The sequence below is a fragment of the Rhizophagus irregularis genome, chromosome 4, assembly GCF_026210795.1.
Source record: "Rhizophagus irregularis chromosome 4, complete sequence".
NCBI lineage: Eukaryota > Fungi > Glomeromycota > Glomeromycetes > Glomerales > Glomeraceae > Rhizophagus > Rhizophagus irregularis.
In genome coordinates, this window is record NC_089432.1 from 1713127 (window position 1) to 1727123 (window position 13997).

At 29.8% G+C, this 13997-nt stretch overlaps 1 protein-coding gene across 1 annotated transcript; it reads left to right on the forward strand.

Moving 5' to 3' along the window:
• Nucleotides 1-5129: 5129 nt before the first annotated feature.
• On the forward strand, nucleotides 5130-5369 carry OCT59_023745 (uncharacterized protein; the record flags this gene model as incomplete). Its single annotated transcript, XM_066134928.1, has 1 exon — nucleotides 5130-5369. One exon carries the CDS (start codon nucleotides 5130-5132, stop codon nucleotides 5367-5369), a length of 240 nt encoding a protein of 79 aa, XP_065991006.1.
• Between the last annotated feature and the right edge of the window lie 8628 nt (nucleotides 5370-13997).

Sequence of the window (13997 nt, forward strand, 5' to 3'; positions counted from 1 at the left end):
ATATTAGAATTTGGGGTGGAAGTAATCCATGCGACACCAGAAACAATAGTAATATTCAGGGAATTATTATACATGGAAGAAATCATAACTGAAAATATAGGAAAAGTAATTGATTTAACGAATACAATTGTTTACAGGAACCCATTAAGAGAGGGAGAATCAAAACAACAAGAATGGGAAAGATTGATACAGAAAGTGTTACAAAGATTTATTGACACCAAACAATTTACAAGGGAACCTGAGGACCCAGAAAGTGATAGTCCTGAAAGTTATGAATTAGAGGACAGTGATGGTAGTATACATTATGAAATAAAAATAGAGGATGATGTCAAATGGACAGTGGAATCATTAAAAAGAAAAATTGAAGAAATGGGTGGAAGGTTCACCGACAAAGATATACAAAGAATGTGGGACCTAAGGATAAGGATAGAATTGATATTAACAGAGGACTTTTTAGGTACATTTTTCGAATTAATGGGACTAAGTGATGAAAAATTAAAAGATGAAATAAATGAATGGTTAACAAAAGAAACATTAATATGTGGAAATTGTAGGAATAGAAAGTTACCTGATATGATAGCAGACATTGGACAATGTAAAAATTGTGAACAAGAAGTATTATTAGAATTAAAGGACGACTTAGAAAAACTAGGGTACGAATTAAATGTGTCAGAAATAGGGAGAATAAGAGAATTCAGGATAAGCAATAGTATAATATTAACAACGGAATTTATGGAAAAATATCTCCAGGAAATTGATACGAATGACAAAGAATTAAGGATAAAATTATATGAATGGATAAATGAAAATACCACATTTTGTGATGAATGTGGAATAAGATGGATGAACAATAAATTTGACGAAGGAAAAACCAAGTGTAGGGATTGTGAAAATGACGAAAATGAAATTGATATCAGGGTTAAAAGATTAAAACAAATATGTGATGATAATAAAATAGGAATAACTAATGGAGAGTTATTGAGGTTAATCAGTATGGGATATACTGATGGAGAAATACTGGATCAAGAATTTATTGAAATATTCCAAGGAAATAAAAATGAAATGGAGAAAAATTTAAGGCGAATATTAGATAAATTTCTAAAACAGCAAGCTGGAATTGAGGATAGTGAAAGTAGTGGAAATGAATCTGATAATGAAAAATCTGATGGATCTGAAAAAGAATCAGATGGATCTGGAAAAGACGGAGAAATTTTAAATCCAAATGATACCGATAACAATGAAAATTTTGAAGAACCTTATGAAGAAAACATTATAAATAGACCTGGTTTTGACTCAAGTGAAAGTTCAGAATCAAACCCTGAGGATAAAAGTGAAATATCTGATTATAATATAGAAAATTTATTTGAAACACCTTTAACACCACCGATACCACCAATTCTACCAATAGTACCAATAATTATAGGAGCAACAAGAGCTGAAGTAAGGGAAGATTTTAGAGCGGCTTTACTAGCAGCAACAGGACATGATATAGGAGGTAATTGGGCTGGATTAGTCGCAGCCAATCCATTAGCAAATGCAATTGAGGATGCAGGAAATGTAGCTGGAGGAATAATTAGTATGCCACAATTTTATGGAAGGGAAGAAGAAGACATAAACGATTGGGTAAGACAATTTGAAACAGCATTTACTGCTATAGGAAAAGCAGCAGGAGTAAATGGAGCTAGACAAGCAGCAATGGCAGCTACCTGTTTGAAAGGTGCAGCAGCACAATGGTATAATGAAAAGAAGGAAGCAAACAATGGTCATTTGGTAAATTGGCAAGATAACGATAATGATAATGATTTAAAACATAGGATTAAACAACGATTTACCAGGGAAGATGTTAGAAAAAGGAAAATGTTAGAATTAAGGAAAATAACACAAGGAGTAAATGAAAATGTTGAGGCATATACGATAAGGTTTAGACAAATATTAAGGATAGCTACCAGAGGCCATGCATTAGATGATGAATTACAAGTGGATAATTATATCGAAGGATTAACACCAACATTGGGATATCAAGTCAGAAGACAAAACCCAGCAAATTTAAATGATGCAGTAAATACAGCAAGGAGAGAAGAGGAAGCTACTAATGAATTAATGAGAAAAACACTTAATATACCAATTAATACCCAAAGAAAAGGAATCGATATACAAGACGACAAGCCAAAGAATATATTTGAAAAACCATTGGAGAAAAATTATGAGGATGACCTTGCCGACATGTTTAAAAAATTAGAGGTAAAACTAGTAAATCAACTTGGAGGGCAAAAGAGACCACCAAACAATAACAATAGACAAGGACCACCACCTCGAGCATGTTATAATTGTAAACAACCAGGACATTATGCAAATGAATGTAGGGTAAATAATGGTCAAAGAAACTATGGAAGACCAAATAATCAAAATTATAATAGAAGATCAAATAACTATAATGGAAGACCAAATAACTATAACAGACCACCAAACCACCAAAACAATAATCGAGGATTCAATGTAGTGGAATATGATAATTATAATGACCAATATGACCAATATGATTATGATAGTCAGGATTATCAGGATAATTATGACCAAGGATATAGTTATGATGACCCGTATTACCAAGATAATGATGTAACATTTAACCATGTTGATCAAGATTTTTATATTGGTGAAAGACAAACGAGAAGTAACATAAAGAATAGGTCAAGTAATCGAGATATAGATATGGAAATTGACCAAGAACAAACACGAAGAAGGAATAATAAATATGCAAGCCAAGAGGAAAGGGCAGCAGCATTACCAAAAAGAGGATTCACTGATGAAAGTCTGAGGAAAGCACAAGAAGCAAGGAGAAATAATAATACATGTAGAAATTGTGGACAAAGAGGTCACTATGCAAAACAATGTAAAAATGAACGTGTTGAAGGTATCCATAGGACAAGCGCATTTCAGAGGAACATACCAGAATATAACATAATAGAGGATCTGAAAAATACCAGAGCAAATGCAACCTTTTCACAAATTATAAACATGAGTCCAGAGCAAAGGAAAATATATTATGAAGGAATGAGAAGGTATCCACAAACAGATTGACTACAAGAATCAATGAACAACATTGAAGCAGAACATTTAACTGCATTAAGGGGTAAATTAATAATAAACCAAGAATTAAAGGACGTAATGTTTGATACAGGAGCAGCAGTAAATGTAATAACTAGTCAGATAATGGATGAAATGGACCTAAAAATTGAGGAACCGAGTACAGTAAGATGTGTGATGATAAATGAGGATAAATTAGCATCTAGGGGTACCACGACAATATACATACAATTTGGGGATAAAGAAATACCCATTAAGGTTGAAGTAATTGATTCAGGAAAAAACGAAATTGTGTTAGGAAATGGAGTATTAGATATGTTCAAAGCAAATATAGATTACACAGATAAAACAATAATAATTAGAATGAATGATGAAACTATGGATATACCAGTAAAATACACACAAAGGACCATTAAAGGGTTTGAAGAAACATTTGATGAAGAGGAAATATTAGAAGAATTATACCAGGATGAATTGTATAACATATATGAAGATGACCATGAAGGTCAGGAAGATGAAAATTTTAAAATATAAGTCTTGGTCAGAATGATACTGAAGAGACGATAAAGAAGCACAAAAGTGACCATGAAAAATTTACTGAAAAATTTAAAGTAGGGGACATAACCAATGAACAAAAAGGTAAATTAAAAGTATTAGTAGAAAAATATAAGGATATATTTGAGTACGATGGTGAAAAATATAATAGGACAAACCTAGTAAAACATGAAATCAGATTAAAAGGGGGTACTGAACCATTAGCCCAAAAGAGGTACAAAGAAAATGATGAAAAAGGTAAATTCATCAGAAAAGAGGTTGACGAGATGTTAAAATTGGGAAAAATTAGAGAATCTAGAAGTCCATGGTCTTCACCAGTGACTTTAGCAGGGAAAAAGTCGGGAAATTATAGATTTTGCATCGACTATAGAAAATTAAATAAAGTTACAATAACAGATGCATATCCATTACCGAGGATTGACGAACAATTAGAAAGGATAAGTTCAGGAAAATGGTTTACCAGTCTAGATTTAGCATCAGGGTTTAATCAGATAGAAATGGCTGAGGAAGATATTGAGAAAACAGCATTCATATGCTCAGCAGGATTATATGAATATAATGTCATGCCATTTGGGTTAACAAATGCGCCTGCAAGTTTTCAAAGGTTAATGGATAAAGTATTAAAGGAGTACCTAAATGAATTTGTGATAGTATACATTGATGATATAATGATATATTCGGAAAATTTTGAAGACCACCTAAAACACATAAAGTTAGTGTTAGAAAAATTAAAGGAAGCCAGTTTAATACTAAAGTTAAAGAAATGTATATTTGGGAAAACAGAAATAGAATTTTTAGGACATGTAGTTGGTAAAAATGGATTAAAACCAAGTCCAGGAAAGGTCGAAAAGATACAAAAATTAACAGCACCTATAAATATAAAAGGTGTAAGGTCAATATTAGGGTTATGTACGTATTATAGAAAATTTATTAAAGATTTTTCAAAAATAGTAAAACCAATAACATCTTTATTGAGAAAAGATGAAAAGTTCGAATGGGGCATCAAACAACATGAAGCATTAGAGATATTAAAAAGGAAATTAACCGAAGAACCGGTGTTAAGACAACCAGATTGGTTAAGGAAATTTATATTAATTACAGATGCTTCAGGAGTAGGATTAGGGGCAGTGTTAGCTCAAAAAGATGATAAAGGTCAAGAATATGTAATAGAATATGCCAGTAAAAGTTTAAACAGGACAGAACAAAGATGGCCAATAACCGAACAAGAATGTTATGCAATTGTATGGGGAATACAACATTTCCATAAATACTTGATCAATAGAAAATTTGAGGTAGTAACAGACCATGCAGCTTTGAAGGGATTAATGACTGCAAAAGTACCAAAAGGAAAGAGATCAAGATGGGTCATGGAATTGGAACAGTATGATTTTGAAATAACCCATAGACCAGGAAAAGAAAATAAAAACGCAGATGCCTTATCAAGAATAATATAAATAGATGGGTAAAAGAGTTACTTTTCAAAAATAAAAATGGAACAAGTGGTAAGAAATACAAATCATAAAATAAAGGATATAATCGAAAATTTAGAAGGTATAACAAAGGAATTAAACAGGATAAAGTATAACTATAAATTCAAAGCCAAAAATTTTGAAGATAGTGAAGAAAGACCATTAATATTGGAAACTCAAGAGGAAATATTACAAATAGGGGTGATATTAAGTAAAGTAAACAAGCTAAAATTATCAGAATTATGTAAAAATGGGACCTAAAATAATAATCATATGTGGAGTTGATGGTACTGGAAAAACATTCATTGTAAATAAACTTATAAAAGAATTTGAAAAAGTAGGACAAAGTGTGAGGTTTAACACCTTTAAAAGGAGAAGAGAGGACAATGATAAGTATAAAATACCAAAGAAAGGTATAGAATGGGAATTCAGGAAGGAAGTTGTCGAACAAATCAACAGGAGAATGGAAGAACATGATAATGAAGATTGGTTAATATTAGATAAAAGTCCCTATAGTGAGTACTTTTATCAACAAACACCATCATTCGACAGAGGATACATAACAAGATATGAGAACCACCTATTAGAAAAGGAAGTATTTAGGAACAAAAGGATAATTGATGAATCAATAGTGATATTTTTAGAAAATGAAAAATGTTGGGAAAATTACAAAGGTAGAGAACATTCGAAAAAGGATCAAGGACATAAAACATCATATCCATTATTAGATGAAGAAAGATATATGGAGATGGTGAAATCATTTAAAGAATGTCAAGATATTTACGAAGGAGAAAAATATGCTAATATTAAAATATCGAATAATGACACAGATTGGGAAAGAGTATATAATAAAGTAATAGAATTAGATGGAGATAAACCACCAATAGAGGTTAAAAATGTTGAGATTAAGGATAACATCAGAGTAACTGATGGTAAAAAGCATATTGAGAAAAATGGTAAAAATATAAGAATAATAGAAGACTTTGAAAAGATGGGAGCACTATATTTAGCTCACAGTCATGAATTATCAGCACATATGGGAATCAAAAGTACTTATGATAATTTAAAAGATAAATATTATTGGGAAAATATGCTGAATGATGTTGAAAGATATGTAAGGACATGTGATGAATGTCAAAGAAGAGGAAAACCACAAGGGAAAAATGAATTACACCCAATTAAAGTAGTAGAACCATGGTATCAAATCGGGATCGACTTTGTTGGACCATTGAACACAACAACAAATGGTAATAAGTACATCATAGTAGCAATGGATTATTTTACAAAATGGCCAGAAGCCAAAGCAGTAAAGGAAGCAACTGCCAAAGAAGTATCAAAATTTATTTATGAAGACATCATTTGTAGACATGGATGTCCAATGAAAATATTGAGTGATAGAGGAAGTCATTTCAATAATGAAATGATTAAAGAATTAATGGAAAAATTCAAAATTAAATGGAATTTTTCTACAAGTTATCATCCAGAGACAAACGGACTTGTTGAAAGATTCAACCGAACATTAGGTCAAGCATTAGCAAAATTATCAACCAAAGATGATTGGGATCAAAGGATAGCACCCATATTATTTGCTTACCGAAATAAAAAGCATAGTTCAACAAGAATTCGACCATTTTATTTAACATACGGAAGAAATGTACGGACAATAATGGATGAAAATATCAAAGAAATTAACCTAAGTGATAGAATAGTTGGATTATTAGAAGAACTACCAAAAATCTGACATGAAGCCAAAGAACAAATACTGAAATCTCAAACAAAACAAAAAGAGTATCATGACAGAAAAATAATCAAAGAACACACCTTTGGAATTGGAGATAAAATACTACTCTATGATAAAGCCAAAGCACAACAACTATCGGGAAAATTAGAATCAAAATGGTTGGGACCATTTTACATTCATGAAATACTACCGAATGGAGCTTATAGAATTAAAAATATTAAAGGTGTCATCAAGAAGATACCTGTAAATGGAGAATTATTAAAGACTTACCATACACCGATGAGTAAATGATAACTATCATCAATGGACTTAGAAAAATAAAGATAATTTATAATCATGTGAAATAAAATCACATGACATAAAAATAATTTTCGAAAATAGGAAAAACTAATGAAAATTTCCTAAGAAAGACCAAAGTGAAATCCGGTACAAGAAAACCGTAGACTTAACAAACACATGATAAACCGCAGATGTAGACGCAGCAAAAAGGAATATTTAAAACGCAGCTGAGTCAAGTGACAATGCATGTTTGATTTAGTGGTATAATTCGCACCTACCACTTCGAGACACGAGTTCGATTCTTAGAATAAATTTAATGTGGGCATTAAATTTTTATGCGGGGGATAGTTGTAATGCCGTAGTATATCTAGTAAATTTATTAATTGTGAGGCGCAGTATTACATTTAGTCTTAGTGTATAAAATTTTAACTTATTTTTATTTTTATTTTAATTGGACCGAAAAGTCGTTAAACTATTAATCATGAGAATCAAGGATAATTGGTCCGTGATGACCTTAAACTATTAGTCACGAGATTTAAGGATAAATGAAGATCCGAAAGATACTAAATTGGATGAAATCAAGTGATCTGAGGTGTCAAGTGATTAATTTGTTGATCACTACGTTAATATTATAAATCATAATTCAGGAGTTCATGATGATCAAATGGATACAAAATTAAGATAATGGAAATACTTTAAGATAATGGAAATACTTTAAAATAATGGAAATACTTTAATAATTTAAATCCATGAATCGAAATTATGAATTTAGTTACACAAAAACAAACATAAAAGGGCGTGAAGATCAACTATTGAAAAAATAGAGAAATTGGACGAATTTTGTTATGAATTATTTATTTTGTTATTTAATGTTATTAAACCAAGCATATTATTGTATTTATTTATATTATGAATAAAGAGTCATTTTGTTAATACCTGAGGTGGCAAACATAATTCTCTATGGGCTCAGGTGTTACACCATGCTGCCGCCACTTAACGTAGTAGGCGTACGGCTACTCTATATTAATTCTAACGCAGTTGTATGTATTTAATATAGAAAATATATAGTAGATTATCATCATAATATAGAAATTGTATCGCCAATACAAAGAAACTATATAAATGTTAGCTAGAAACTGTATAAATGATTTAAAGTAATGATATATGTGATTTGCATTAAACATGTAGTAAATTCATAGAAAATTTGTATTAACTTTATAATAAATATGCAGTAAATACATAATAAGTATATAGTGAATTCATAGTAAATACATAATAAATATATAACAAATTGCAGTAAATATATAGTAAATTCACAGTAAATACATTAAATATATAATAACAAATTCATAGATATGAGTCTGATCACATTCCAAAAATCGTTAAGTATGGCGCAGCAAAATTGCGCCAAGTTCTCATGAACGAGACCCGGGAAATAAATTTGGATGGGACGCATGATTAGGTGGCGTAGTCAGCCAAGCTGATTGGGCAGAAACTTTACTGCGGTATTTTTGGGACCCGAATGCGGAACCTCGTGGCGATGGTGTCCTAGCCAGCTAACGGAGATGTAAAATGTACTGATTGTAGGAAGTGTCTGGGGTATTTTACTACAGTCTCTTCTAATAATACGTAAGAAATAATTTCTGGTCGGACTTATCCTACGTAATTCGTCCCTTCGGCGTTTTTTTTGAAATTTCACGGATGCTCCTAATACAAATATTTCCAATAATTACAGGACACTATTTACCAATATATATGGAAACCAGAACGTGAATGGTTCAAAACCTTTCAACTCCTCAAAAAAAGACAAATCCATTATCAACGTCGCTCAAAGAAAATTCGTCATACGGTAAACACAATCCTGCAACCACATCCACTTCATTACACCATACTCTCCGAGGTAATTCTCCGATCTCACTCAATCCTATGTCATGTGTCCCTATCTACGTACCCTCGAAGAAAAAAGAAAAACACTTCATCTTTCCTATGAAGCTCGTAAATAACACCTCTCTACCGACGACGCGTTCATTAAATGGACGTTATCAAATTATTCGCAGGCACTTGGATGTCTCATAGAAATATAGATAGATTTTTTTTTCTTTCGTATATAGAAAGTGGATTAGGTAATGAGGAATAAAGTGTATAGAATTATTAAAAAAATCGCGTTCTAAAGTTCACAGAAAGAGAAGTGAAAAGTTAATAACAATCACTGAAAGTAAATAAATCTAAATAATCTAAATTAAAAAAACGAACTTATCATAGTTCGTTCTTTTAAATCCTGGTCGTTTAGCTTCGTCTCACGTCCAGGTTTCCTAAAAATAAAAGAAAGGGAATGTTAATAACGTTCCCTTAAGTAAAAAATAAAAATAGAAATAAAGAAACGAACTTACCATAGTTCGTTCTTTTTTTTTAAATCCTGGTCGTTAACGTCTTAACGATTTCGTTCGTCTAAGTTTCCTAAAAATAAAAGAAAGGGAACGTTAATAACGTTCCCTTAAGTAAAAAAAATAAAAATAAAAATAAAAAACGAACTTACCATAGTTCATTCTTTTTTTTAAATCCTGGTCGTTAACGTCTTAACGATTTTGTTCGTCCAGGTTTCCTAAAAATAAAAGAAAGGGAACGTTAATAACATTCCCTTAAGTAAAAAAATAAAAATAAAAATAAAGAAACGAACTTACCATAGTTCGTTCTTTTTTTTTAAATTCTGGTCGTTAACGTCTTAACTTCGTTCGTCCAGGTTTCCTAAAAATAAAAGAAAGGGAACGTTAATAATGTTCCCTTAAGTAAAAAACCTAAGTAATTAATAGCGCAAGTAAAAATTAAAAAAAAAACCTAAAAAAAAGAAAAATGAACCCTTACCGCCTAGTTCGTTCTTTTTTTAAATCCTACGTTAACGTTCGATTAACGTTCGTTCATCCAGGTTTCCTAAAAATAAAAAGAAAGGGAACGTTAATAACGTTCCCTTAAGTAAAAAATAAAAATAAAAATAAAAAAGCGAACTTACCATAGTTCGCTTTTTTTTAAATTGTTCGTTTTTTTTTAACGTCTTAACGTCGTTAATCAGGTTTCCTAAAAATAAAAGAAAGGGAACGTTAATAACGTTCCCTTAAGTAAAAAAATAAAAATAAAAATAAAAACGCTTACCTAGTTCGTTCTTTTTTTAAATCCTGGTCGTTAAAAGTCTTAATGATTTTGTTCGTGGTTTCCTAAAAATTAAAAAGAACGTAACGTTCCCTTAAGTAAAAAAATAAAAATAAAAATAAAGAAACGAACTTACCATAGTTCGTTCTTTTTTTTTAAATTCTGGTCGTTAACGTCTTAACTTCGTTCATCCAGGTTTCCTAAAAATAAAAGAAAGGGAACGTTAATAACGTTCCCTTAAGTAAAAATAAAAAAAAAACCTAAAAAAAAGAAACGAACTTACCATAGTTCGTTCTTTTTTTTTAAATCCTGGTCGTTAACGTCTTAACGATTTCGTTCGTCCAGGTTTCCTAAAAATAAAAGAAAGGAACGTTAATAATGTTCCCTTAAGTAAAAAAATAAAAATAAAAATAAAGAAACGAACTTACCATAGTTCGTTCTTTTTTTTAAATCCTGGTTGTTAACGTCTTAATGATTTTGTTCGTCCAGGTTTCCTAAAAATAAAGAAAGGGAACGTTAATAACGTTCCCTTAAGTAAAAAATAAAAATAAAAATAAAAAATGAACTTACCATAGTTCGTTCTTTTTTTTTAAATCCTGGTCGTTAACGTCTTAATGATTTTGTTCGTCCAGGTTTCCTAAAAATAAAAGAAAGGGAACGTTAATAACGTTCCCTTAAGTAAAAAAATAAAAATAAAAATAAAGAAACGAACTTACCATAGTTCGTTCTTTTTTTTTAAATCCTGGTTGTTGACGTCTTAACGACTTCGTTCGTCCAGGTTTCCTAAAAAAAGAAAGGGAACGTTAATTACGTTCCCTTAAGTAAAAATAAAAAAAAAACAAACAAAAGAAACGAACTTACCATAGTTCGTTCTTTTTTTTTAAATCCTGGTCGTCAACGACTTCGTCCACGTCCAGGTTTCCTAAAAAAAAGAAAGAGAACGTTAAATTACGTTCCCTTAAATAAAAAAATTAAAAAAAACCTTAAAAAAAAGGTTCTTTTTTTTTAAATCCTGGTCGTTAGGCTTCGTTCGTCCAGGCTTCCTAATAAAAAAGAAGGAACTATTAATTACGTTCCCTCAAGTAAAAATAACAAAAAAAAAGAAACGAACTTACCTAGTTCGTTCTTTTAAATCTTGGTCATCCTGCGTCCGTTCGTCCAGGAAAGGGTTTTTTTTAAAAAAAAAAATCTGATCCGAATCTGTTCAGATCGGATCAGATTTTCTTGTGTTATGATCTGATCCGATCTGGAGCACTAGTCCAGGTTAATATACTTTTACTTACACGAACTAAAATTTTTATTTCTTGAAAGAATATTGCGTCCAGAAAAATTTGCACCTTCGCGCAAAGAGAATGGTTTAGTTGTTGAAAGACGACTTTTACGCATTTTTCAAGTTCACAAATTTTAAAAGATAATGTATTTATAAATGTTTGATATATATAACTAATAAAAATTAAATACGAAATTTCGCTTAATTTGTTAGCTATTTTATAAAATAAGAAAATGTTCACAAAATAAAGGAATAAAGACAAAGGATCAATCAGTGTCACGCAAGGGCAAAAAGAGTGAAAGGCGAAGTAATAAATCAGTGTTACAATAGGCGAAAAGGCGAAGTAATAAATCAGTGTTACAATAGGAGCGCCGAGGATAAAGATTTTTATTAATCAATCAGTGTGAAAAGGGCGAAGGAAAAATTCTTTCTTGAACATTTTTTTTTGTTCTATTATCAAAAGTTTATTGTTAGATTTATATGTATAAAAGGTTAATTGTTAACATATGCATGTTAATTGATATATGGAACAATATAATTTTAGACTTTTCTTTATATATAAAAGATTAATTGTTAACATATCTTATATTGGTATATGGAACAGTAGAACTTTTAGACTTTTCTTTATATATAAAGTTTAATATGCACGTTAAAGCTTATTTATTGATATATGAAACAGTAGAATTTTAGACTTTCTTTATATAAGCTTAAATATAAGTTTAAATTATTTGTTTATATAAACTTTTTGATCTTTCCCTATAGCTCAAATAGATTTTTCTCAATCAATATATAAACTTTATCTTTATTTATCGATAAAAAAAAATATTTTTAAGATTTAAAATAACGAGATTGCATATTTTATCATTCTTTTCGTCTCTTTTTTAAAAAAAACTAATGATGAGAGTAAGAAACTTAAAATTTTGGATGATTTCTGGCGAATATTTGCTCTTTAGATGAATCTAGATAGTTGAATTATTTTTTTTTTTAATTCTTCAGGTCTCTTAGCGATCGTATTCCTTATATTCAGCTGTAATTTTTCCGGGATCGTCTGTACGAGTCGTAAGGTGCAAATGATTATCGATTGATATCATGTGATTATGAACGAAAGTATTTATTTTTTCTATTTTAATTTGTTTCCTTTAACGAATGTTTACTAATTGTTCTTTATTTTTTCTTCTTTTTAGAATACTTGCAATTTATTTAGAGTTAGGAATTTCGTTAAATATTTGTACGAAGTTTTGTTTATTGGTGTTAATGTGGGGGTGTTAATGTGGGTTACTTCATAGGCTTGCTCACCAGCTGGCAGGATGTATGAAATTTCTTTTAATTCACAAAGAAAGCCTTGCTAAAGTTATCTTTAGCGTAGGTCTAGTAATACATTGCCTTAAATAAGCGTGGCTACGAGGTTTATGAAGCTCCAACTATATTTATCGATATATCTTATGTTTAATTACACAATTTATTTATTGTAGAATTTTTATTATATCGATATATCTTATGTTTAATTACGCAGTTTATTTATATTTATTATTTAAATTTATAGAATTTTTATTATATCGATATATCTTATGTTTAATTACGCAGTTTATTTATATTTATTATTTAAATTTATAGAATTTTTATTATATCAATATATCTTATGTTTAATTACACAATTTATTTATATTTATTATTTAAATTTATAGAATTTTTATTATATATCTTATATTTAAATTTATTATTTAAATTTATAGAATTTTTATTATATATTTATTATAATGCATTTCATAATGTCTAAATTTTACAATGATTCGACTGATTCGTACTAGTACTATAATACATTTTAATAATACTATACATTTTAATTAATACATTTTAATTTATTTTCGAATATAATTCATTAAAATTAAAAATGATTTATCGTCGCTATATAGAAGATATGAAGTGAAAAGCTAGAATCTATATAATTCCATAATTTTTCTAAAAAAAATAATTGTATTTTTCAAAAATAAAAACGTATTTATCAAAATTAAAAAATAATTAAAGTTTCATATTACCTTCATGTGGAAAATGTAAAGTAGTGAGGTAGAAACTGGACAGTCGAAACGAAAAAAATGCCACTAGTGATCGACTCTATAGTCACATGATAGTCACATGCCAGAAGTGTTATAGTTGCTAAATCCGAGGTTTCAGCAAAGTACTTATAATGTACTTAAACTTTTGTTATTTTTAATATCCGGCCAAGCTAATAGAGAGAATTTTACTATTTCATTTATTTTTATTTTATTTCACAATATCAGTAACAAGTTACTTAGAGTAATTTGGAGAACTTACAAAATGAAAACTGTAAAAAAGCCACCCTAAGATGGTGTTTCTCTGATAGAAGGGAAGGAAAGGACTGCTATAGTAACTATAATACACTACCTGATACTATAGTTCTCAACAGGATCGCAATCTATAAGATCTACATTTTCTT